Raw genomic sequence first — 24,297 nt, forward strand, 5'->3', positions numbered from 1 at the left:
GCAGGGTATAAATTATATTATTATTATTATTATTATTATTATTATTATTATTATTATTACAGTTATCTTAAAACATTTTTAAATGAACACATCCAGCCCCTGTCACAGAAGACTTAAGAGGGCATACAACTCAAGAAGACGGATAGGAATTTTGAGAATAAAACAGACTCAAGAAACCCCAGACTTAGGTCTAGATACAGTGGTACCTCAGGTTAAGTACTTAATTCGTTCCGAAGGTCCGTTCTTAACCTGAAACTGTTCTTAACCTGAAGGACCACTTTAGCTAATGGGGCCTCCTTCTGCTGCTGCACTGCCGGAGCCCGATTTCAGTTCTCATCCTGAAGCAAAGTTCTTAACCTGAAGCACTATTTCCGGGTTAGCGGAGTGTGTAACCTGAAGCGTATGTGTCAGAGCTGCTTCCAGATCCTAGCTCACAGAGGATCACGCTAGCCAGCGATCATTAAATAAAAGTCTTTATTGAGTTACAGTTTCCATTCTCAAGCTGCTGCGTGCAACTCTACGTCTCATGGTTAGATCGGCGAAGCTCCATCTGAGTCTCCGCCCCTTGTACACCAACTTAATATCCTAGCCTTGCTCCACCTTTTCCGCCTGACTGTTCTTCTCTGGGTCCCTCTGCCCCCCGGGGTCTCTTCCTTCCGGGATTCCTCTGACGCTGACGCTGACCCCCCTGACTCTTCTCCCTCCTTTCGGCGGGCTTTAGGACCTGGCTCCCTTTCCGGGCTGCCTACTGCGCCACTTTCCTGTGCATTTGAACTTGGCACGCGCGCCCAACCTTCCACCTTCCGTCTGACCGTTTCTTCGCTCCCCGATGGAGGTGTGGCCACTCCTGACTCGTGCCCTCCCCCCTGTTGTGAGCTGCCAGCGCTTGATCCCTGGCGCCCTTCCTCTTCCCTGCTCTCTGGCGGTGACGCTGGTCCTGATTTCCAACTGCTCCCCTCTGAGTCCCCTCTGGCTCTATCTTCCTGGGGTGTCCCCCTAGGCTCCCCCCTTGCCCTGGCCACTGGTGCTCCTTTCTGTGAATCTTCTGATTCACTGGAAAGACTCGGAGATCTCGGGTCGTCGTCATCACTCATCTTTTCTTCTGCCTCCTCTCCCTCGCTCTCTGTTTCCTCCCTTGCCCTTGCCTCTGCTCCTGAACCCCTGACAGTATGTAACCTGAAGCATATGTAACCCGAGGTACCACTGTACAATTTAATCCAGAGTCACCTAGTGGCCAAACAGTATAATTACGCTATCCACTCACATTCTGTTTTGGCAGTCATGTTTCCTCATAGAGAACCGTCCTGCCCTTCCTCTTTCTCATCCCCTCTGCTGCCGAGTTTTGTGGCCTCCCTCTTGCACGTTCTTGCCACAGTTCCTCTTGAGAAGCAGAAGTTGCCGTGCTGCGGAAAGGCACGGTTGGAGAACCCCCCTCTCCGCTTTCCCCCATGATGAAGCCCTTTCCTTTCTTAATTCTGGCCGCGACTGCCCTGGCTGTTTTGATGACAGACGCTCGCAGGGGTAAGCAGCAAACTCTTCCCAGGAAGGGGCGAGGAAACTTCGAGGCAGGAGACACCTTAGCTGATTCAGTGCTTTCAGTGGAGGCTGGAGAAGAGGTCAAAATTCCCTGCCAAATTCAGGGGCCCAAACTGACTTGGAACTGGATTCCGCAGTACCCCATCTGCGCTGGCTTCCGCCATGGAGGCAAGAAGGAAATATTCTCTACAAGTTCTGTTGGAGAAGACCAGGTGCTGCTGGAGCGGTTTCAATCGCGAGCAGAAAAGCAGGGAGAAAAGGGAGAGAGGAACTTGGTCCTCGTCCTCAAAAGCATGAACGACTCGGGCACTTTCTACTGTTCCAACGGCAACAGAAATTCATCAAAGATCTCCGTCTCCGTGGAGCCTGGTAAAAATACTGGGAGGTTACATAGCAGTGTGGGTGCCGGATTTACATATAAGTTAACAAGCTATAGCTTAGGGCTCCACTCTCTCGCCCCCCCCATTTCAGTAATAATATACTTCTTCTTAATTGTATTTCAGTTCAACAATTACTTTGATAAAATCCATATTTTGTTCTGTGCAAATGGCTTTAGATACCTCTTAGGTCAGGGGTCTGCAACCTTTAAGACAAAAAGAGCCACTTGGACCCGTTTCCGAAGAAAAAAAACATGTCACTTTTTTATTATTTCTTTGTTTGACCCCTCAGAATTACTCCTCCTCATAGAAATAAACGTTAAATTAACAAGTTACCTTTTTGTGTGTGTGTGTTCTTCACTCCCCTTCAAAACAGTGACCAGCGTACATGCCCCCTTTCAATGCAGTGACCAGCGTACATGCCCCTTACAATGTAGCGGGCGCGCGGGCGGGAAGGTGCGACGTCACAGCCAGTACAGCGCCCGCCACAGTGGGGAGTGTCGGGGCGCATAATGCGCCTCCTCCCCTCGCTAGTATCCGCCCCGGAGCCGCAGCAAAGGTGTAAAAGAGCCACATGCGGCTCCGGAGCCGCGGGTTGCAGACCCCTGTCTTAGGTCCATAAATTACCATATAGCATATTGTTGTTGTTTAGTCGTGTCCGACTCTTTGTGACCCCATGGACCAGACCACGCCAGGCACTCCTGTCTTCCACTGCCTCCCGCAGTTTAGTCAGACTCATGCTGGTAGCTTCGAGAACACTGTCCAACCATCTTGTCCTCTGTCGTCCCCTTTTCCTTCTGCCCTCCATCTTTCCCAACATCAGGGTCTTTTCCAGGGAGTCTTCTCTTCTCATGAGGTGGCCAAAGTCTTGGAGCCTCAGCTTCAGGATCTGTCCTTCCAGTGAGCACTCAGGGCTGATTTCCTTCAGAATGGAGAGGTTTGATCTTCTTGCAGTCCATGGGACTCTCCAGAGTCTCCTCCAGCACCAGAATTCAAAAGGATCATATAGCATATATTCAACAACAACAACAAAAAGCAACAATTTGTTGTTGAAAAAGGACATCAGCAAAGCTAATGGATAAGCGCCATGGAAAAGACAGTAGTGATTTTTTAAAAAGAATGGGAACCTCTCATAAACTATCTCAGGGGTCAGCAAACTTTTTCAGCAGGGGGCCGGTCCACTGTCCCTCAGACCTAGTGGGGGGCCGAACTATATTTTGAAGGGGAAAAAGGGGGGGAATTCCTATGCCCCACAAATAACCCAGAGATGCATTTTAAATAAAAGCACACATTCTACTCATGTAGAAACACCAAGCAGGCCCCACAAATCACCCAGAGATGCATTTTAAATAAAAAGACACATCTACTCATGTAAAAACACGCCGATTCCTGGACCGTCCGCGGGCCGGATTTAGAAGGCGATTGGGTTGGATCTGGCCCCCAGGCCTTAGTTTGCCTACCAATGAACTATCTGCAGAAACAACTGAAAAAATGGACTTGGTAGCAGGATTTGCATAAACATTCACAAACAAAATGCCTGAAGAATAACATTTTAATAACATTTTGACAGGTAAGGAATAGCAGATTGTATCATTTAATGTAACAAACCAGAGGGGAAGTTGAAGGAAGTCAACAGGAAGGGGGGGGGGGCGGCGAGGATGTAGAATGTATGTTTGCAAATGATTTTGATATTTGTTGTTAGAAAAGAAAACTAATAAAAATTATATACCAAAAAAGAAAAAGGACAGCTGGACACATAAAGGGCTCCATTACCTTCAGTAGCTTAGGGCCTCATCAAACCTAAATCCGGCCCTGGATGGGGCTTAGATGCACATAGGACAAATCCACATTAAACGCAGTGTTATACCGGTTTAACAGTAATAATAATAATAATAATAATAATAATAATAATAATAATAATAGTAATAAATTATATATACCTCGCCCATCTGGCTGAGTTTCCCCAGCCACTCTGGGCGGCTCCCAACAGAATATTAAAAACACGGTAAAAGATCAAACATTAAAAGCTTCCCTAAACAGGGCTGCCTTCAGATGTCTTCTAAAAGTCAGATAGTTTTTTTATTTCCTTGACATCTGATGGGAGGGTGTCCCACAGGGCGGGCGCCACCACCAAGAAGGCTTCTCTCAAAGAATCCTGGGAACTGTTACTTGTCAAAGGTGCTGAGTTTGTTAGGAGACCACTCACACAGCCAGAATGCCCAGCACCCTGAACCAAAGACCGTTCCCAGGATTCCTTTGGGGAAGCTGTAAGAAACCGTTAAAAGTGGAATAAGCTTTAAATTTGTGGTGTGGATCCAACATGACCTCAGATGATTTCAGACCCTCCAAGTCTCCCTATTTTCCAGGGACGGTCCTGGATTTCTGATTTGATCCCGAAATGTCCCATTTTTCCTTAGGACGTCCCCATTTTCATCACAGAAACGTTGGAGGGTATGGAGTTATGTGACCCGCTGAGTCAAGGAAATAAGTAACTATACAACCTTTGGAAGACATCCGAAGGCAGCCCTGCATGGGGAAGTTTTTTTTTTTAAAAAAATGTTTAATGTTTTATTATGTTTTTATATATGTTGGAAGCCGCCCAGAGTCGGCTGGGGCAAAATGAGTGATCTGATGTCCAAGGAGGAGAGCAATTTGTAACCCCATCAGAACACTGCGCTGGACAGAGAGATTTGAACCTCTCTGCTCACCCCAATGTCATGTTAATTTCTTTTCTTTTCCCCAACACTGCCACAATGGGGGCATGGAAGGAAATGTGATCAGGACCCCGAACTGTAGAGTAATTGGGATGAAAGAACCGTAGTCTCTGTTGGAGGAATAGCATAGGAGGAAATCCGGTCACGGGAAGAACTGAGGTTAGCTCCCCAGGCCTTATCGTTCTTATCCATTTGTTCATTTATGTCAGATAAAGAAAATGGAATTCGTGTCAGACCTTCTACTACACCCCCTCAACACCATGGTTCGGTAACCCTCTCCTGTAATCCCTGTAAGGACCAGAGAGGGGATAAATCTGATGGCAACACGAAGATCACATGGACCCAAAATGGCCTGCCGGTTTCCAACAATAGTACAGATATCCGGAAAATAAGGAATGTCCTAACAATAGAACGTTTTTCTAGCCGCTATTATGGTCTCTGGAGCTGTTCTGCCTGTCAGAATGGCTACTGTTTGGAAGGCAATTTAGAAAATCCAAGAATGGAGGATGACACGCCATCTGAGCCAAACCCTCATCTGGAAGGTGAGTGTCAAGTTTGGCAAAGGCTTGTAGACATTTTAGCTACGATAAACGGGCCCAGTTCTTCCATAAGTGTTCATTCCAAGGTTTCTTATAACTCCATCTTTCAGTCATTCCTTGATGGCTGCAAGCTGAATGTGTGGACCGACTCTTACCTGAGAAGTTTGACCTTTCAGTGTTGATGTGATGTTGTAATAATAATAATAATTAATAATAATTATTTATTTATACCCCGCCCATCTGGCTGGGTTTCCCCAGCCACTCTGAGGGGCTCCCAGAATATTAAAAACACGATAAAAGATCTAACATTAAAAACTTCCCTAAACAGGGCTGCTTTCAGATTCAGCTGTCTTCTAAATGTCAGATACTTGTTTATTTCTTTGACATCTGATGGGAGGGCGTTCCACAGGGTGGGTGCCACTACCAAGAAGGCCCTCTGCCTGGTTCCCTGTAACTTTGCTTCTTGCAGGGAGGGAACCGTCAGAAGGCCCTTGGAGGTGGACTTCAGTTTCTGGGCTGAACGATGAGGGTGGAGATGCTCCTTCAGGTATACTGGTCCGAGGCCGTGTAAGAGACTATTATTGTATCTTTTATCTATGATGGCTTATTCATACGTACAAATCACCACCCCATCATACAAGGAATATGCATGTCTGCACAGCCCATAGATGACAAGGCACCACTTAAAACAAGAAACAAAGACAGGGTTTTTGTACCTTAAAGGATGCATGACCTTACTGTATTGTAATAGCTTAGGGCCCTCGTATTTATGGGACCACCTCTCCTGGTATGCCCCGCAGCAGAACTTAAGGTCCATGAATAAGTTTAGCGGTCCCAGGCCTTAAGGAAGTCAGACTATCCTCCACCAGGGCCAGGGCCTTCTCAGTGATGGCTCTGAACTGGTGGAATGCTCTGTCCCATGAGACTAGGTCCCTGCAGGTTTTAACCTCCTTCCGCTGGGCCTGTAAGACAGAGCTATTCCACCTAGCTTTCAATTTGAACTTAGCCTGATCTTTTATTCCCCTTCCTTCCCTCCCCCTCCCCTTTTTATGAAGATTACACGCTCTAGGATCCCACAGCTAATACTCCCCTGGTCTCCTCGCTGGCCCAAATAGGACTAATTTAGCCAGCTAGCCCTGGTGATCATCTAATGTTTTTTTTTTTTTTAAATGATATTTATTAAAATTTTCAAAAATACAGAAAGTAAAGATTAAAGTACATTCAAAGCCTTATTTTCATAGATCCACTTTCCGGGACTCCCCCCTTCCCCCACCCCTACCATATTCCCCTTTCATATTGTTGGCTCCACAAGCTCTCAGTTCTAATTGAAACTTAATTTGTTTAGACCATTATTCGAATTTAAAATTTATACACTCCTCATCAATACCCCTAATAAAAGACAAAAGTTCTCTCCCCAGGGCCCACCCCATTTTCATTCCACAATTTCCCTTTTTTTAATGATAAGGACACCCCACACAATAGAAATATAAGAAATAAGAAATAAAAAGTATAATAGATGAGAAAGAGCCAATTCAGAAAAAAAAGTTGACAAGCCTTTGGGTTTTAGTTCTCCCCCCCCTGTCCCCGGTTTAATTTCCCCCTGACCACCAAACCATGTTATCTGCCTGGAATTCTTAAAGTCCATAAATCACCTATTTCCCCCAACTCCTTGCTGGCTTTTTCTTTTTATAATTATTTTTTAAGACATTTAACTTCAAATCTTTAATAAAACTCCCCCCATTGTTCTTTCCAAGTTGTAGTCCAATTTCCTCTTGTTCCGCTGCTGAAACGTTCTAATTCAGAAGTTTAGTAACTCTGCAGGGATTATTGTTATTCAGGAACAAAAAACTTGCGTTCAGTCCCTTCCTTTCTTCAATAGAAAATTCTATTGTCTCCTTTAGCTGAACACCCTGTAGACAAAATATTATTTCCGTTTTGCAGCTTTCCCAGAAGATAACCAGTCCTGTAAAATTCCAATGGTATTTTTCCACTTACGACCATCTTTGTAATGTCCCGAAATTCCTCTAGGGGGATTGTTGTAACTTTGTTTTCTCTAGTCCAAAAGTCCGATTGTTATCCATGTTTTCGCCATTTTGTATCCAAGTTTTAACGGGTTATAGCAAATTATAACAAATTTAACCAGCAAAGTTCTCATAATAAAATCCTCTCTGCTTTCCGACTTTGACAGCTACTTTGACAGCTGTCAAAATCTCCGACTCTTTTCACCAGGCTCTCTCTTCAATCACCCCGGTTCCCAGGGGGGGGGTTACGTTTCCCTTCTCCCTCAATTCTTCCTCCAGCACAGTTCTTGTAGTTCCCCATCGTGGAATTCTTAGTTTTTATCAGCAATACAAATCTTTTTGGACCTTGGTTTCCCCATCCTTGTTTTGGAAGGTTTACAGTAGGGAGGGGGACTGACTTCCTTTTTGGATCCCCCCCCGCTCGTGTCCAATCCGAAAAAAAATTCTTTTTTTTCTCCTTTTGAACCCGGTTTCCAAATTACTCACGGGTTGTTGTTAAAAAGTCCGAATTTTCAATAGAAGAAGTCAGCGCTCTCCGCCGGATGGCATGCGGCTTCGCTCGGCAGGGATAGCAGAGGACTCAAAGCACCACGCTTCTCCCCGGCACCCGATCCGTAGCCTTTAAAAAGGCTCCTTCACGAGTCGGGAGGGCGCTAGCGGTGCCAGCCGAGTCTCCATGTCCACGGCCCCCGTGGCCGTGGTTTTTAAGGGTCCCCGCATCGCCGATGCGGTAGGACCCAGCCCCTGCCGAGCAGGCTCCCTCCGGAGCTCGGAGGGAGTCCGCCATTCGGCGATGGCGCCAACCCGGAAGTGCCGGTGATCATCTAATGTTTATTGGATGGATTTCCCCCCTAAATTGATTTTTGAATTCTGAATTTATTGTTATTCACGTTTTATACTGTATTTTATGCTGTTTTTTTTGTTGCATCAATTAAGTGTTTTAAATTTGTTGTTAGCTGCCCTGAGCCCAGTTTTCTGAACTGGGAAGGGCAGGGTATAAATAAAAAATTATTATTTATTATTATTAATAGGAGCTGCTTTTCCCACCATGGAGATAAGTTTACAGCAGGGGTGGGGAGTGGGGGACTTTGGCCCTCCAGGTATATCTGAACTACAACTCCCATCAGCCTCAGCAAGCATAGCCAATGGCCAGGGTTAAGGGGAGTTGAAGTTCAGCAATATCCAGAGAACCAAAGACTCCACACACCTCAGTTAGAGCTAAGGGTTGTTTTTGCTCAGCTTTGAAAAAGAAATGGGATGAAATAAGAAAAGCAGATCAGAGATTATTTATGCATGCTATGACTGCCGCCAGAATTTTAGTAGCCCAAAAATGGAAAACTCAGGAAATACCAACATTAGCGGAGTGGCAGACAAAAATGGCTGAATATGTAGAATTAGCAAAACTGACCCACAAGATCCATCACCAAGAGGAATCCAAGTTCAAAAATGAATGGAGTAAATTTGTTGAGCATATAGGTAATAACTGTAGAAGTTTAAAGATGGTAGTAGGATTAAAATTAATTTTGTGATGTATATAGGATGCTATGAAGAATCTGCGAAAAAAGAGAAAATTCAATATGAAAGCCTGTTGGAGGGAGGGAGGGAAGTCCACATGCGGTAGAGCATTTAGAAAATAAGTGGACACATGACTGTTGAATTTTAGAGTATTTATTTTGTTTGTTTATGTTAAAGAAAACTCAATAAAAAGCATTTGAAAATAAATAAATAAATTTTTGCATTCAGGAGAAAGGGCAGGTGGGGAGGGGAATTTTTGGGTGGGAGTCCCCTTTGTATGTAAAGCTGCCCCACCCCATCTTCCTCCTGCCCAATGAGGTGTTTGCGTTTCTAAGCTGGTTGTCGTTTCCCCCCCACACCCCCAATGATGTAGGGAATACGGCTGACCCGCGTATAATTGGGGGCTGCGTTGCTGGACTCCTTGCTCTCGTCTTGGTGGGAGCTGTCGTATTCCTCATCTGCAGGAATCGTCGCTCACACGGCATCAGGTACCGAAATTGGGGTGGTTTTTTTATGTATGTCGCTTAGACTGGAGTTTCCAGTCTGTGAAAGCATCCGCTTGTGTCTGCAAAATACTGGTTTCTGAAAGGATTCAATATGTCTCCACGCAACCATGAAGTTGTAACACACATTTATATTCTGATACAATCAGACCAACAGCGCCACCTAGAGATGCTGAGGTTCGATACTCCTTAGAAGAACTCCTGAACAGGCAAATATCCTGGGTTTTATTTCTGAATCAACATTCCAAGTTTGATCTTTTTATTTTTGCAATGACCCAAGTGGACTGAAACGGATAGCTTTTTGTTTTGTTTAGTCATTTAGTTGTGTCCAACTCTTTGTGACCCCATGGACCAGAGCACGCCAGGCACTCCTGTCTTCCACTGCCTCCCGCAGTTTGGCCAAAGTATTGGAGCCTGAGCTTCAGGATCTGTCCTTCCAGTGAGCACTCAGGGCTGATTTCCTTCAGAATGGATAGGTTTGATCTTCTTGCAGTTCATGGGACTCTCAAGAGTCTCCTCCAGTACCATAATTCAAAAGCATCAATTCTTCGGCGATCAGCCTTCTTTATGGTCCAGCTCTCACTTCCATACATCGCTACTGGGAAAACCATAGCTTTTACTATACGGACCTTTGTTGGCAAGGGATAGCTTTTACGTAATGGAAATTTAGCACTAAAGTGGAAGCATTCTCAGAAATTCCAAGAATTTTTTTCCTAGTTCACTTACATCAGAGATGGAATTTTTCTCGCTATTGGTCCTTGGGCTTGCCAGTCGGAAGGTCGGCGGTTCAAATCCCCGCGATGGGGTGAGCTCCCGTTGCCCGGTCCCTGCTCCTGCCAACCTAGCAGTTCGAAAGCACGCCAAAAAGTGCAAGTAAATAAATAGGTACTGCTCCGGCAGGAAGGTAAACGGCGTTTCCGTGCGCTGCTCTGGTTTCGCCAGAAGCGGCTTAATCATGCTGGCCACATGACCTGGAAAAACTGTCTGCGGACAAACATCGGCTCCCTCGGCCAGTAAAGCGAGATGAGCACCGCAACCCCAGAGTCATTCACGACTGGACTTAACTGTCAGGGGTCCTTTACCTTTACCTTTTAAAATCCAACTCTGTTAAGTGACCAACTTTATCAGTCTCTCAGAGTCCAATAACTATGTGCTCTGTCACCCCAGTACTTTGGTCTCCTTGGAACCTGGGGTCATATCCAATGCTACTCATACATAGAATATACCCATTGAAGGCAATGGACGCAGCTGACTTAGGTTTATTGATTTCAATGGGTCCCCTGGATACAACCCCTGGTCTCCAACCAGATGCTGTGGACTTACACCGTCTCAGGATCTCTGCCCTGTCATGACTCAGCTCAAGCATCTAAAATGTAACTAGCCAATCTTGATCTAGCATTCCACGAGGCTCTGGAAACAACAGCCGCACAACCAACCCACAAAATTGGAGCTGTATGGACAGAGTCTCAATTTACCGTGCCTTATCAGAAGTGTGTTGCTGGTGGTGATGATATAAAATGCCCACTCAAACACAGCACATTTCTCCTGTCCGAATGAACACTGTGAATAGCAAATACACAGAAAGCGTTTCTCTGTCGTTCTTTTAATCCCCAGTGAGACTACGAAGGCGAAGGAAATGCAAGGGAGCAAGGAGCCAGATGGTGAGTTGTAGGACTTTTGTCCTACTTACGGCTCTTTCTGATGTGGCAATTATTGCATGAGGATGATGGGAGTTGGAGTCCAATGCCTGGGGCTGTGGGTTCACTCTCCCTGTCTTATGCCCTTCTTTCGATCCCACGACCAGAAGGATCTTCAAAGAGAAGAGAGGAAACAGAACCTGGAATGGAAGCAGAACCTGGAATGGAAGATCACACCTACATGGAGGTAACTTCTTTTTTAAAAAATAAATTTTTATTAGATTTTCCAGCATGATAACACAAACCACAAAGCAAGATGATACACAAAAACAGAAAAAGAAAAAGAAGAAAGAGAAAAAAGGGGGGACAATAAACAGATAAGCAATAACAACTAACTTAATTCTTCACAAATCCAACCTTTTAAACATCTTGGTTGACTTCCTTAAATCCCTCCCTTTTGAGTTTCCTTGTAATTAAAAGTAACAGCTTTCCAATATCATTATTAAACTAAAACATTTTCCAATTATAGTCCATCTTATTCACTTTTCTTAACATTCTAAATCCCATTTATTCAATTATAACTTAGTTTAATCTTAGGCCTAACAGGAAAGTGTTATTATTCCCATACTATACATGGATGGGAGTCAGGACTGAGTCAGGTGGCTAAGCCCAAATGTGCACTTAACTTTTCAGTTCCATTTGCTGGCTGCAAAATTGGGTGAAATTTTCATGGCGGTAACTTCTAATTGGTTAACTTCCCCTGTTCCTGCAGAGGATAAACCGGAGGCCTGTTCCTATTCTTATAGGACTTGGGGGGTTGGTATGGGTAAAGGCTTAATAAAGACTGGACATAGGAGATCAGGGTTCAAATCCCCGCCAAGTCATTAAGCTCACTGGGTGACCTTTTAAATAAATAAATAAACAAAGTAATAATAATACAAATAAAACTGTGCATAAAAATGAGACAGTTAGTTATCATAACTATCCAACTTTCCAAAAAACAACAACACCCAAACCACTTCTTGAGATGGTTTGACCCCTTTCTACAAATATCTTCCCAATTTCCTCAAAGTCGTTTCTCTTCCATATTCCCCTTCGTACTTTGATAGCGCTTGTTAATTTATCATTAATCACTGTACAGTATCTCACACTTCTTTATATACCATTCCGTGGGTGACCTTGAGCCGTTTGGGCCAAGCTCACGCTTTTGGCCTAAACTACCTCACAGGATTGTTTTGGGGATGGGAAAGATGTATGTACGTGTCACTTGATCTCAGAGGAAAGGTAGGATATTAAATAAATAAATATGGAAAGTTCAGCTTGCAGGCTTCCCACTGGCTCCCGGCTGACCCTTGGGGCCAAAAGGATACTGGACAAAATGGGTCTTTGGTCTGATCTAGCCAGGCTGTTCTTAAAACTATCTGTTTACGCCTCGTGTCTCTTTTCTCTTTCCCTACCCAATACCACCCAGGGAGCCAATCAAATTGAATACACAGCTCTAGAGCTCAGAGAGGCTGGAGGGTGCCAGACTAAGATGGATAACGGGATGCCAGCCGTCGTATACGCCGAAATACCCAAGAGCGACTTAACCAAGAGGGTTGGCTAGTTCCTGCCGCCGCTGCGCATCTCAAGGATCGCGAGCAGAAACAATTCCTTCGGACGAACTTAGGAATTTCTGCAAACATTTTTACCAGGATACCAGGAAAGCTTGATAGGACACTGTCTGAAGAAGTATGAGCAGGAAGTGTCAGCAGCCCTGAACTATTGGGGTCAAAGAAGGCGGACAAGTGGCAGCCGTTTGAAAGGAAATTTCCTGCCTTTGGATTACAAAATATTAGAAACCACACGCACTGCAATACATTTCCATCTCCTGTGAATTGCGCAGTGGCAAGTTCAGAAGCGCCGCTTCATGACAGTGGTCACAGCCACACTCCTCCTAAAATTACACAACCTTCTAAGATTACCGTATTTTTTGCTCTATAGGACTCACTTTTTCCCTCCTAAAAAGTAAGGGGAAATGTGTGTGCGTCTTATGGAGTGAATGCAGGCTGCGCAGCTATCCCAGAAACCAGAACAGCAAGAGGGATTGCTGCTTTCGCTGTGCAGAGATCCCTCTTGCTGTCCTGGCTTCTGAGATTCAGAATGTTTGTTTTCTTGTTTTCCTCCTCCAAAAACTAGGTGCGTCTTGTGGTCTGGTGCGTCTTATAGAGCAAAAAATATGGTATACAATCATTTCATAATCACACAATAATAATACTTGGGGCTACATAGCAATGTCTCCATGGGTTGGCCATCAGGTAGATCTATTATTTTCTGTGCACACACACACTGGATGTAAGGAAAGAGGAGCGTGCAGACAACCTCAGTCGTGATAAGTAAATCTGTGTTTCTTCCTGCCAGGAAACCTGAGGTCTTTTTTGGGCACACACTTTGTAGATGCCTGGACATCTTTGATTTTCATTTTATAATACCATTTTCTCAATATTCCAGCTCGACACAAAATGGCAGAAGTAATGATAATGATGGTAATTTCCCCCCTAGAAATATAGGTGCTCACCATGAAGTTGTTAACAGTAAGTGCCACACTTTTTAGGAACAACAAAAATAGAAGTGCCTGTATTGTGTACCCTTGAGGGGGAAAAGCACTAATAGTAATACAGTGGTACCTCGGGTTAAGAACTTAATTCGTTCTGGAGGTCCATTCTTAACCTGAAACCGTTCTTAACCTGAAGCACCACTTTAGCTAATGGGGCCTCCCGCTGCTGCCGCCGTGTGATTTCTGTTCTCATCCTGAGGTAAAGTTCTTAACCTGAGGTACTATTTCTGGGTTAGCGGAGTCTGTAACCTGAAGCGTCTGTAGCCCAAAGTAGCACTGTACTGCTGCTCCAAGTCCAGCAAGGATTTGGAGTTTATCGCACGAAAGCCTGCTTCTTCCTTTCCTTCCATGCCTTGCAGGGGCAATTTTTTTATTTTTTAATGCAGCTGCTTTGTGTAAGAACTCTTCTGTGTGAAAGAGTTGTTGTTGTTGTTTTAAAAAAACCACTGGGAAGTTGCATCTATTCTTATCAGCTGATGGAAGGAAAATGGATGTAGGGGGTTTGGTGATAGTTAATTTCAACTCTAGTTTAACTTCCTGTAGTATTGGATGAACCAACAGGACAGCTAAGCACATGCTCAGGACACCAGAAAAGCAGGAACACAAAATAATATATATTTGTAAAGAATTTGTAAGGAAAACAATAAAAATTCACTTGGCATAAAAAAAGCAGCAGCATAATACTTTACATGTATAGTGTAAGAATTTGACATTTTATTTTTTTTAAAAAATAATTGAAGTAGTCATCATGGGGGGGGGGGGAATCAGAATTTTGTTAGGTTTTTTATTTATGACTTATTCCTACCTAAACCAGGGGCACCTATGGATACAAATTGAAATAAAGTGAGGAAATCAGATCCTGTCTTGTGTTGCATTGTTTTACTTTTTTTTTAAAAAAGTTTATTTTACAGTTTAGCATGGTTTTCATTTTGAATGATGTGGTGGGCTGCACCATGACATTTTCAGTGCTTAGGGCTTCTAAATCTGGCCCTGACTCTGAGATTAAGGAAGAGGCGGATCTTGAGAAAGCATTTGATGGGAAAGGTGTGTGTGTGTGTGAGAGAGAGACAGTGTGTGTGGTGCACACACACTCTACCAGTGGTGGTGAACCTTGGCATTCCAGATGTTTTGAAACTACAACTCCCATCATCCCTAGCTAACAGGACCAGTGGTCAGGGATGATGGGAGTTGTAGTTCCAAAACATCTGGAGTGCCAAAGTTCGCCACCACGGCACTATACATTTAAAACACCTTAGAAGCACCATCATTCCCTCAGGGAGTTCTGGGAGCTGTAGTTTACCCCTCACAGAGTTGCAGTTCCCAGCACCGCTTTAACAAGCTACAAGGCCCAGAATTCTTTGAGGGGGCAAGAATGCGCTTTGAATATATTTAAAATAGGGTTGGCATATTCCGTAAAGTGAAAATCCAAACAAAGTTGTTGTGCTTTTTCTCTCTCTCACAGCCAGAGAGAGAGAGGCAGGAAGCAGAAAAAGTGACAAAAAGCAGGCCTGTTTAAAGGAAGCAGGAGGCTGGGGTGGCTTTCAGGGACATGGAGTCTGAGGAGCAAAAGTCATGTGTGGGAACCTCTTGTTCACTGTTTCCGGAGGCTTTGAGAGGAAGCAGCAAAAGGAACTGTGCAGAGGAGATGTAGAAGTTGTGGCTGCCAATGTTAGAAGTGTGGGCGTCGGAAGTGACGGCGTCAGACAATGACTGCATACACCGTGGTGCTGTCTTGAGTGCAAGCAGAGGTGGATTTCCTTCGGGGATATTCCAGTTGTGCATAATGAAGGCAAGCAGGTCCCTGCGAGGAGAAGCAAGAAAAGAGAAAGGACGATTTAGGGAGTTGAATGTGCAGCGCCTGCCCCAAATTACCGTATTTTTCGCTCTATAAGATGCACCAGACCACAAGAAGCACCTAGTTTTTGGAGGAGGACAACAAAACAAGAAAAAAAACATTCTGAATCTCAGAAGCCAGAACAGCAAGAGGGATCGCTGCGCAGTGAAAGCAGCAATCCCTCTTGCTGTTCTGGCTTCTGGGATAGCTGCGCAGCCTGCATTCGTTCCATAAGACACACACACATTTTCCCTTACTTTTTAGGAGGGAAAAAGTGAGTCTTATAGAGCAAAAAATACGGTATATCCTAGCCCCAAGCTCTGCCAGGAATGCCCAGCTAGTATTTACCTCATCCAGACTCTTCCTCTGGTAAAGTTCCTCGTTCACTCTGGCTGGATTTATCGCAGAAGTGCAGCCTTGGGATCGCCGTGACAAGTGGGATGAAAGAAACATGAAATCATTTATCAGGGCAATCTCTCTGGGCCATGTGTGGAACTCCCTGCTGTGGGAATTTCATGAGGAAAGATGCCTTCTCCCAACATGATATTCTTGGAGTGCATCTGTGGAACACCCTCCCACCAGATGTCAAAGAGAGAAACAACTACCTGACATTTAGAAGACATCTGAAGGGAGCCCTGTTCAGGGAAGTTTTTAATGTGTGACATTTTAATGTACTTTTAATCTTTGTTGGAAGCCGCCCAGAGTGGCTGGGGAAACCCAGCCAGATGGGCGGGGTACAAATAATAAATGTTTTTATTATTATTATTATTATTATTATTATTATTATTATTTCTCTCCCACCAACCCCTGACCACTGACCAGTTTGGAAGATGAAGCTTTTTTAAATGGCAAAAGGAAGAACTTCTCCTTCATTCCTCACCTGTCCTCTCCTTCCTTCCTCTCTGCATCCTAGAAAGAAAATTGCAGGAGTCTTAGGGCTACATACATTTTATGGTCGACAGTGGTACTCTGAACTAAACTCTCCATCTCTCCTGCACCTGTGTATAGGAATAGATCATTAAGTCTTCAGAAAGTGTGTTTTTCCCTATCCATGGCTACCAGTGATGGGGATTGAGAATGACACACTATGATGCCATCATAATACAAGTGCCATTTTATTATATCTGCTGGTTCTAAGGGGTTGTTTTGATCTTAACCCTGCCTGGTACTAACAGGAAGGCCCAGATGTGTGTCAACGTAGAGCAGGGACATGAAACTGTCTTGCATGAAAATGTCAGAGCACTGTTCTGTCTGCTGCAGGGATGAGGGAACCTGTGGCTCTCCAGATATTGTTCAACTCCCGTCAGCCCCAGGGGCTCCTAATCCTGGAAGAGCTCCTGAAGAAATTTTAGCCTACATTGATTAAACTTTAGACCTCCAAGGTCCACCACTGCTGTCATCTTCTCCCTCCTTAGTCTCAGTGTTGACCTTGGAGGATGGGGACTAAACTAGAATGAGCTGGCTCCTCCTGTCGTTGGCTTTGGCGCCACCTACTGTTGACCTCCCTGTCTCCCGCCCTACCAGGCTCCATAGACACCAGACAGCACTGCATTCACCGCCACCAAGTCCCTCCATGGAAAACACCTTTGACTCACCTGGCTGCTGGCTGCCTCTTCCACATCCACACAGCTGTTACAAGAGCAGCCAGGACCAGAGCCAGACCAAGGAACAGCAAGACCCAAATCCAGATTTTGGTGCCTTTCACTCCACCGGCTTCTGCAGGCGCAGCGTTCGTAGTCTTAGCAGTGGCAGGACTTGGCGAGAGAAATGACACCAAATAGGGAGGCAGCTCAGCAGAAGCAGAACCTTCAGGGAAGGGTTGGGAGGTTGTTTTGAAATGAGGAACAAACGGCGCTTTTCACCCTAACCTCAAAATTGCCTGTTGGCCTTCCTTGGAAGCAAGAAGGCCAGCCAGTGTAGGCAGTCATAGAATCATAGAATTGTGGAGTTGGAAGGGACCCTGAGGGTCATCTAGTCCAACCCCCTGCAATGCAGGAATCTCGATCCTGTGCTAGATGGTCCAATAGTATGACTTTGCATTGGCAGCTTCATATGCTCCTATGGACTTGGGACCTTCTGAAGTGCTCTGGCAAATATCTTTGGTTGGTCCTCACTCCTGAACCTCTGTAACATAATTGATCCCTCATGGTGGAATACCAGCCCTGAGATGCTGAGAATAGCACTTTTGTCAAGGGATAGTAGGAGACAATCCATCTCAGGGCTACAGGCCGGCTCTTGTGCATCCAAGATTCACATAACTGAAAGTATTTTCATTTAGGCAAGCCGACCCAGACATAATGGCATGCCATTTTATTGTGTCTGTGTGTTTGTTTTAACACTGCTTATCGATACACATATAACAAAAATGTAAGTATGTCATCACGCTGCAGTTCCCTTGATGGCTCACAGATGGCACTGAGAACTACAGTATGACCACAGACTTCTGGGAGCAGCTAGGCCACTCACAGTGGTGTTGTAGGGTGAGAAAAAGGGAGATGGTTATTTCATATTGTCATACCCTCCAATACGTTGGGTCCCAAAGGTGGGACCCGCATCTTCCTGGACATGCTCCCACACATGACACACACAAGATCATGGAGCCCAAAAGACACACTTTTTTGGGGGCGCGTGCATGGAGCTCCCCAAAAGCTGTGCAAGATCGTACCACCACAAAAGTGCTTTTTCTGGAGCAAGATTGCAGCATGAAATTGTGTGGGGTCACAGCGCCCAGAATGGCCACCGTGCTCTTACATGAAAACGGGATGTCCTGCTTTTACCATGACACTTGCTAGGTAGGTATTATTTTATACACAAAATGCTTAGAGGTTCCTGTTGATTAAGTGGCATATGAATCTTATCAAACCAAATGAAATAAATAGCATTGCACTAGGTGGGATTTCTTCCATCCCTTTGGCACTGAGATGGAAAAAGCTGTACCTGCTGCAGTCTTCCTTTTCTGCACAAGTCTTCAGAGCCAGATGGGGAACCTGCCTTCCAGATGTTTTTGGACTCCAATTCCCATCAACCCCAGCCAGCATCAGCCAATGGCCGGGGAGGATAGGAGCTGTAGTCAAAGAACATCTGGAGGACCATAGGTTTTCCATGCCTGCTTTAATGTAGAGGCTGGATATAATTTGGACAACCGCACAGAGTATTTCAAATTCACCTGCGCCCTTCTCTTGGACGGGTGGCTCCAAGCAAATTTCAGAGACCCAAGTGTGATTGGCAAGAGAGTGGCATTCCCAGCGCCCCCAAGCCCTCCGCCGGGTGGACAGTAATTGGACAATGGACCCGAAATTGCTCTTCTCGAACCAGTGCCCGTTGCCCAGCGGTTTTGAGTTCAGCATCCAGCGAAAAGACTTTGCCTTGAAGTTGCCTGGCGAGTGGCAGTGACGGCAGCTGAGCCGCAAAGAGGAGGCGTTGAGCCACCAGAAGGAGACATAGACGTTGTTGTGGCAGCCTGGGGAGAGAAGAGGAAAAGGGACGAATTAGCAGGCCGAGCACCAGGTTCAAAGAGGTCCTCAGCAAAGTACCGTATTTTTTCATGTATAAGATGCCCCCATGTATAAGACGACCCCTATTTTTTTTAACCCCAAAATAAGAAATTAAGTTGTTTAGCTTTGGGGGGTGGGGTGGGGGAGGTCACTTCCGCCAATTGCTCACCTGCCTGCCCGCCACTGCCGATCACTTGCACAGCCACTGCCAACCGCACACCTCGCCAGTGCCACCAATTGCCCGCTCACCGCCACCAATCGCCTGCTCAATTGCCTCGTTGTTGTTGTTGTTTAGTCGTTTAGTCGTGTCCGACTCTTTGTGACCCCATGGACCAGAGCACGCCAGGCACTCCTGTCTTCCACTGCCTCCCGCAGTCTGCTCAAACTCATGCTGGTAGCCTCGAGAACACTATCCAACCATCCCGTCCTCTGTCGTCCCCTTCTCCTTGTGCCCTCCATCTTTCCCAACATCAGGGTCTTTTCCAGGGAGTCTTCTCTTCTCATGAGGTGGCCAAACTATTGGAGCCTCAGCTTCAGGATTTGTCCTTCCAGTGAGCACTCAGGGCTGATTTCCTTCAGAATGGAGAGGTTTGATCTTCTTGCAGTCCATGGGACTCTCAAGAGTCTCCTCCAGCACCATAATTCAAAAGCATCAATTCTTCGGCGATCAGTTGCCTCAGCCGCAGCCAATAATCACCCGCCCAGTCACCACTGCCCATCTCCTGCTTGCTGCTGCCATTAATCGCACGTCCCCCCTCTGCATTCACTATCCGTGTATAAGATGACACCCAATTTTTGCCTATTATTTTTTTTAGCAGGAAGCATTGTCTTATACACCGAAAAATATGGTACTTTCTGGTCAGCCCCCCCCCCTTCATAGGCTTATGTTTCGGGCCTTCTTTGGTAGCAATGGAGGGCGGCTCTGAGCCTCACAATGCCCCTATTGGAGCAATTCTACATGGGCCAAATCCACACTATAATTTTAAAGCGCTATACAGCGGTACCTTAGTTTAAGAACAGCTTAGTTTATGAACAACTTGGATTAAGAACGCTGCAAACCTGGAAGTAGGTGTTTTGGTTTGTGAACTCTGCCTTGGAATAAGAACATGTTTCGCTTCCTGTCGAGTGTGTTCCATTTGTAAATTGAGTCCCCCGCTGCTGTGGGAAAGCACGCCGTGGTTTAAGAACGCAATGGACTTCCGGAACGGATTAAGTTCCTAAACCAAGGTACCACTGTACAACTTTAACAGCCAAAGATTCCTGGAAAGGATAGCTCATTAAGGGTGCTCATCCCTGGAGTGGTCAATCCCTCTTCCCAAGGAACTCTGGGAATTGCAGCTCTGTGAGGGGAAGCAGGGGTCTCCCAAGCCCTTAACAAACTGCAGCTCCCAGAATCCTTTGGGGGAAGCCATGACTCTCAATGTGGCGCCATAGCACTGTCAGTGAATAGAATTGTGAGGAGCTGAACATGACGGCTCATAGTCCTGGCCATCCCAAGGCAATTGTCAGTGCTGGGAGTTGGAGGGGGTGCTGTCAAGGTACTAGAACCCAGCAGTAGCACAAGGGGGCTGGGTGCCAACTCACCTGGCCTGATGAACAGCATCGCCTGGCGGAGGCCGCTTGTGGGAGAGATCCTAGATGTGGCTGCATTTATTGTGCTAATTTTTTTTTCTAGCTGCCTTCCTACAGCTTAAGATGGTTGGCTTGAAGTTGCTGTGAGGAGAGGATAAAAAGAGCAGAGCTCCCCAGAGATGGAAAGAAGATGAAGTCCCTACCAGAGAAGAAGGGCAGATCAAGTTGATGGATTATGCCGAAATGGCTAAAATGACCCGAAAAATCAGAAACCGGGAAGACCAAAATTTTAATAGGGAATGGGGAAATTTATAACTTACCTTAAAAAACATTGTAAGCCATTAAAACCGTTAATAGGATTGGAATAACACTTGTAATTTAATGGTGAATTTTTGGATACAATGAAGAAGTAAAAGATTTGGATTATTATAAAAGATGCAGGAGGAAATGATTAACAGCAGGACCCACAAAGGGAGGAGAGAAGACCAGGAGATTCTTTGGAATCTTGTTTCTATGTTGTATGTTGGATATGTGACTGTAAAGTTTCAATCTGGAAACCAAATAAATAATTTTTTTTTAATTTTTTTTAAAAAGAGCGGAGATTAAGAAAGAAACGAGAGATGTATTAGCCAAATGGAAAGCAAGAGGCTGCACGAGGGATGAGCCTTTTTAACAGCCCCCACTTGGGCAATAAGATTCCTGCACTGCAGGGGGTTGGACTAGATGACCCCTGGGGTCCCTTCCAACTCTCCAATTCTGTAATTCTGTCGCAAGCCAAGAACAAGGTGGCCTTGTCATTTGTGTTACAGAGGCCAGTCTTCTATTCAGGGCCGGATGTAGGTTTGATGAGGCCCTAAGCTACTGAAGGTAATGGGGCCCTTTATATGTCCAGCTGTCCTTTGTCAACAACAAATTGTCGCTGTTTTTTGTGTTGAATATATATGTTGAATATATGCTATATGGTAATTTATATAGGTATATATAATATATATATATATATATATATATATATATATATATATGGTATCTAAAACCATTTGCACGTAACAAAATATGCATTTTATCAAAGTAACTGTTGAATTGAAATACAATTAAGAAGAAGTATATTAATAGTGACAGATCCTGAAGCTGAGGCTCCAATACTTTGGCCCCCTCATGAGAAGAGAAGACTCCCTGGAAAAGACCCAGGCATGCTCTGGTCCATGGGGTCACGAAGAGTCGGACACGACTAAACGACTAAACAACAACAACAACATATTAATAGTGAAATACAATTAAGAAGTATATTAATAGTGAAATAATTATTAAGCTCTAACTTAAACTGATTGGGGCCCCATTACTTACATCACAGGAGCCTACACAACACAAAAAGCTGTTGCTGTATGTAGGTTTTATTTTATTTGTTTTTTATCTTATATTTTGGAAATGTACATCCAGTTTTTTCCCCTTTTATTTTTTGGAGGCCCCCAAGAGAGTGGGGCCCTAAGCTATAGCTTGTTTAGCTTATACGTAAATCCGGCACTGCTTCTATTTCAAGAGGTCCTCTGTTTGAAGGTCTGTATAGTTAAAGCTATGGTGTTCCCAGTAGTGATGTATGGAAATGAGAGCTGGACCATAAAGAAGGCTGATCGCCGAAGAATTGATGCTTTTGAATTCTGGCGCTGGAGGAGACTTGAGAGTCCCATGGACTGCAAGAAGATCAAACCTCTACATTCTTAAGGAAATCAGCCCTGAGTGCTCACTGGAAGGACAGATCCTGAAGCTGAGGCTCCAATAGTTTGGCCACCTCATGAGAAGAGAAGACTCCCTGGAAAAGACCCTGATGTTGGGAAAGATGGAGGGCACAAGGAGGAGGGGACGACAGAGGATGAGATGGTTGGACAGTGTTCTCGAAGCTACCAGCATGAGTTTGACCAAACTGCGGGAGGAAGTGGAAGACAGGAGTGCCTGGCGTGCTCTGGTCCAGGGGGTCACGAAGAGTCGGACACGACTAAACGACTAAACAACAACAATAGAGAGAAGGTGAACTCTTGCTATTATTTGAGAAACATACCTGCGGTCACGTCCAGCATGGTTCGAGTCTCTGAGCCGTCGGGCGAACGGCAGACGTAGGTGCCTGAATCGCTCATGACCAGATTCCGGAGGACCAGGGATCCTGATGTCTGGTTTGCCAGCCGCTGGTTGAACCGAACAGGAGCCACCTCATTTCCAGTAAGGCTCCAGGTTATTTCCACGTAACCGCTTTGGACTTCAGCGCACCTGGAACTCAGAGGGAGCCAAAACCAACGGGTCCAGGGGCTCACGGACTCGCAGGGAAGCGTGGCCTGCTCCCCAGAAGCGTGGACGATTCTCTCGGGGACGAAAGCTGAGGGAGAAGAGGAATGGAAGTGTTAACGTCTCCTCTGCCCAAGCCCTATCCCTCCTCACCCCACACTTGCAAGGACCCCCACAAAGGAACGATGGAAGCTGCCTTATACTGAGTCAGACCATTGGTCCATCTGGCTTAGCAATGTCTACACTGGCTGGCAGCATCTCTCTGGGATTTCACACAGGAATATTTCCCAGACCTACCTAGAGAGTCCTGGAATTGAAGCTGGAAAGTTCTGCATGCGAGGCAGGTGTCCTGCCATTGAGCTGTGCCCTCTTGATTCATTCTTTGCTTTGGAGATTCTGCTGTCTGCTTTATTTGAGCCTTGTATTCCTTTTATTCCTTTATTTCTTCATTTGTGATTTTCTATTTTATACACTTCAATATTTTTACAATCGTTTTAATGTTTCAAAACTCGACTTCCTTCCCCCCTCTTTCTGCGGTTCCTTTATTTTATTTTATATTTTCTGCATATTCCAAATTAACTTAACGTATTCATTTATCTATCTACTTCAAATATACAGTGGTACCTCGGGTTACAGACGCTTCAGATTACAGATGCTTCAGGTTACAGACTCTGCTAACCCAGAAATAGTACCTTGGGTTAAGAACTTTGCTTCAGGATGAGAACAGAAATTGCATGGTGGTGGTGCGGCGGCAGCGGGAGGCGCCATTAGCTAAAGGTTAAGAACAGTTTCAGGTTAAGAACGGACCTCCATAATGAATTAAGTTCGTAACCCGAGGTATCACTGTATACTCTTATAAAATTGCAGGTTATTACAATAATCTTGCCAATGTTCTTATCTGTTTATTTGTAAATATTCAATAAACCATTTCCATTCTTTTATTAAAAAGTTTGTTATCTTGATTTCTTATTTTTTCCGGTGAGTTTCGCCATTTCTGAATATTCCACAAGTTTTTGTATCCGCTCTTCTTTCGCTGGGACTTCTTCTTTCAGATTTTGGGCAAGTAACATTCTTGCCGCTGTAGTCGCATACATGAATAAATTTAGGTACCGTAGTTCTGTCCCTATAATTCCCAAAAGCCTCACATTCCTGCCCTGCCCTTCCTCTCAGTCACTTTCAGACTTGGCAACAGCAGACCCCTCCATGCTAGGATTCTTCGATCACTTTATTCACCCACACAGATCCATGTCCTGTTCTCTGTTTTCCCATGCCGAACCTTTCACTTACCAAAAAAATCCAAAAAAAATCCTATAGATAAAGAAATAAAATAATTCTGCCTATTACACCCGTGTTTGAGAAGCAAACATTCAGGGCCCAATGACATCTTCTCCCAACCACCACCCATCCTCCTCCTTCTTGATCCACACAGACAGATCTATTACCGTGCTCTTTGCTCAGGACGAATAATCCTATCAGTATCTTCAGCCAACAAAACTCCATATTGTTCAGTGCTCTGCCATTTATTTCATAACAATGATAATTCCTGAAGCGAGAGGGTGAACTGCGCTGAACAGGAAAGCATTATTCACTGAGAAATGTTATCTCTCCCTGTGGTGGTGTCTTGGGCTTTTCTATGAAAAGTCAAACGGAAAAGAGCTACATTTTAATCGCCTCCCGGCAGACAC

General features: G+C 45.0%; 2 protein-coding genes across 6 annotated transcripts; one reads left to right on the forward strand and one right to left on the reverse strand.

Moving 5' to 3' along the window:
• The first annotated feature begins 1,148 nt into the window (after positions 1–1,148).
• Positions 1,149–12,686, forward strand: MPIG6B (megakaryocyte and platelet inhibitory receptor G6b). 4 transcript variants are annotated; one of them, XM_080992971.1, is made up of 7 exons: positions 1,149–1,905; positions 4,837–5,169; positions 5,636–5,713; positions 9,076–9,190; positions 10,820–10,866; positions 11,004–11,089; positions 12,314–12,686. In XM_080992971.1, exons 1-7 carry the CDS (start codon positions 1,449–1,451, stop codon positions 12,446–12,448), a joined length of 1,251 nt encoding a protein of 416 aa, XP_080849097.1. In that variant the 5' UTR covers positions 1,149–1,448; the 3' UTR covers positions 12,449–12,686. The 4 variants fall into 4 exon arrangements, with proteins under 4 accessions (XP_080849097.1, XP_080849098.1, XP_080849099.1 ...); XM_080992972.1 differs by having other exon boundaries at positions 11,010–11,089; XM_080992973.1 differs by having other exon boundaries at positions 11,013–11,089.
• A 1,346-nt stretch (positions 12,687–14,032) lies between these two features.
• Positions 14,033–24,297, reverse strand: LOC308469953 (uncharacterized protein). 2 transcript variants are annotated; one of them, XM_080993096.1, is made up of 7 exons: positions 24,055–24,290; positions 22,392–22,703; positions 18,439–18,732; positions 16,868–17,078; positions 16,153–16,181; positions 15,621–15,688; positions 14,033–15,239 (listed from the first exon to the last, which is right to left on the reverse strand). In XM_080993096.1, exons 1-7 carry the CDS (start codon positions 24,110–24,112, stop codon positions 15,138–15,140), a joined length of 1,074 nt encoding a protein of 357 aa, XP_080849222.1. In that variant the 5' UTR covers positions 24,113–24,290; the 3' UTR covers positions 14,033–15,137. The 2 variants fall into 2 exon arrangements, with proteins under 2 accessions (XP_080849222.1, XP_080849223.1); XM_080993097.1 differs by lacking the exon at positions 16,153–16,181 and having other exon boundaries at positions 24,055–24,297.

This window comes from Podarcis pityusensis (genome assembly GCF_964106645.2).
Source record: "Podarcis pityusensis genome assembly, chromosome: 2".
NCBI classification, from domain to species: domain Eukaryota; kingdom Metazoa; phylum Chordata; class Lepidosauria; order Squamata; family Lacertidae; genus Podarcis; species Podarcis pityusensis.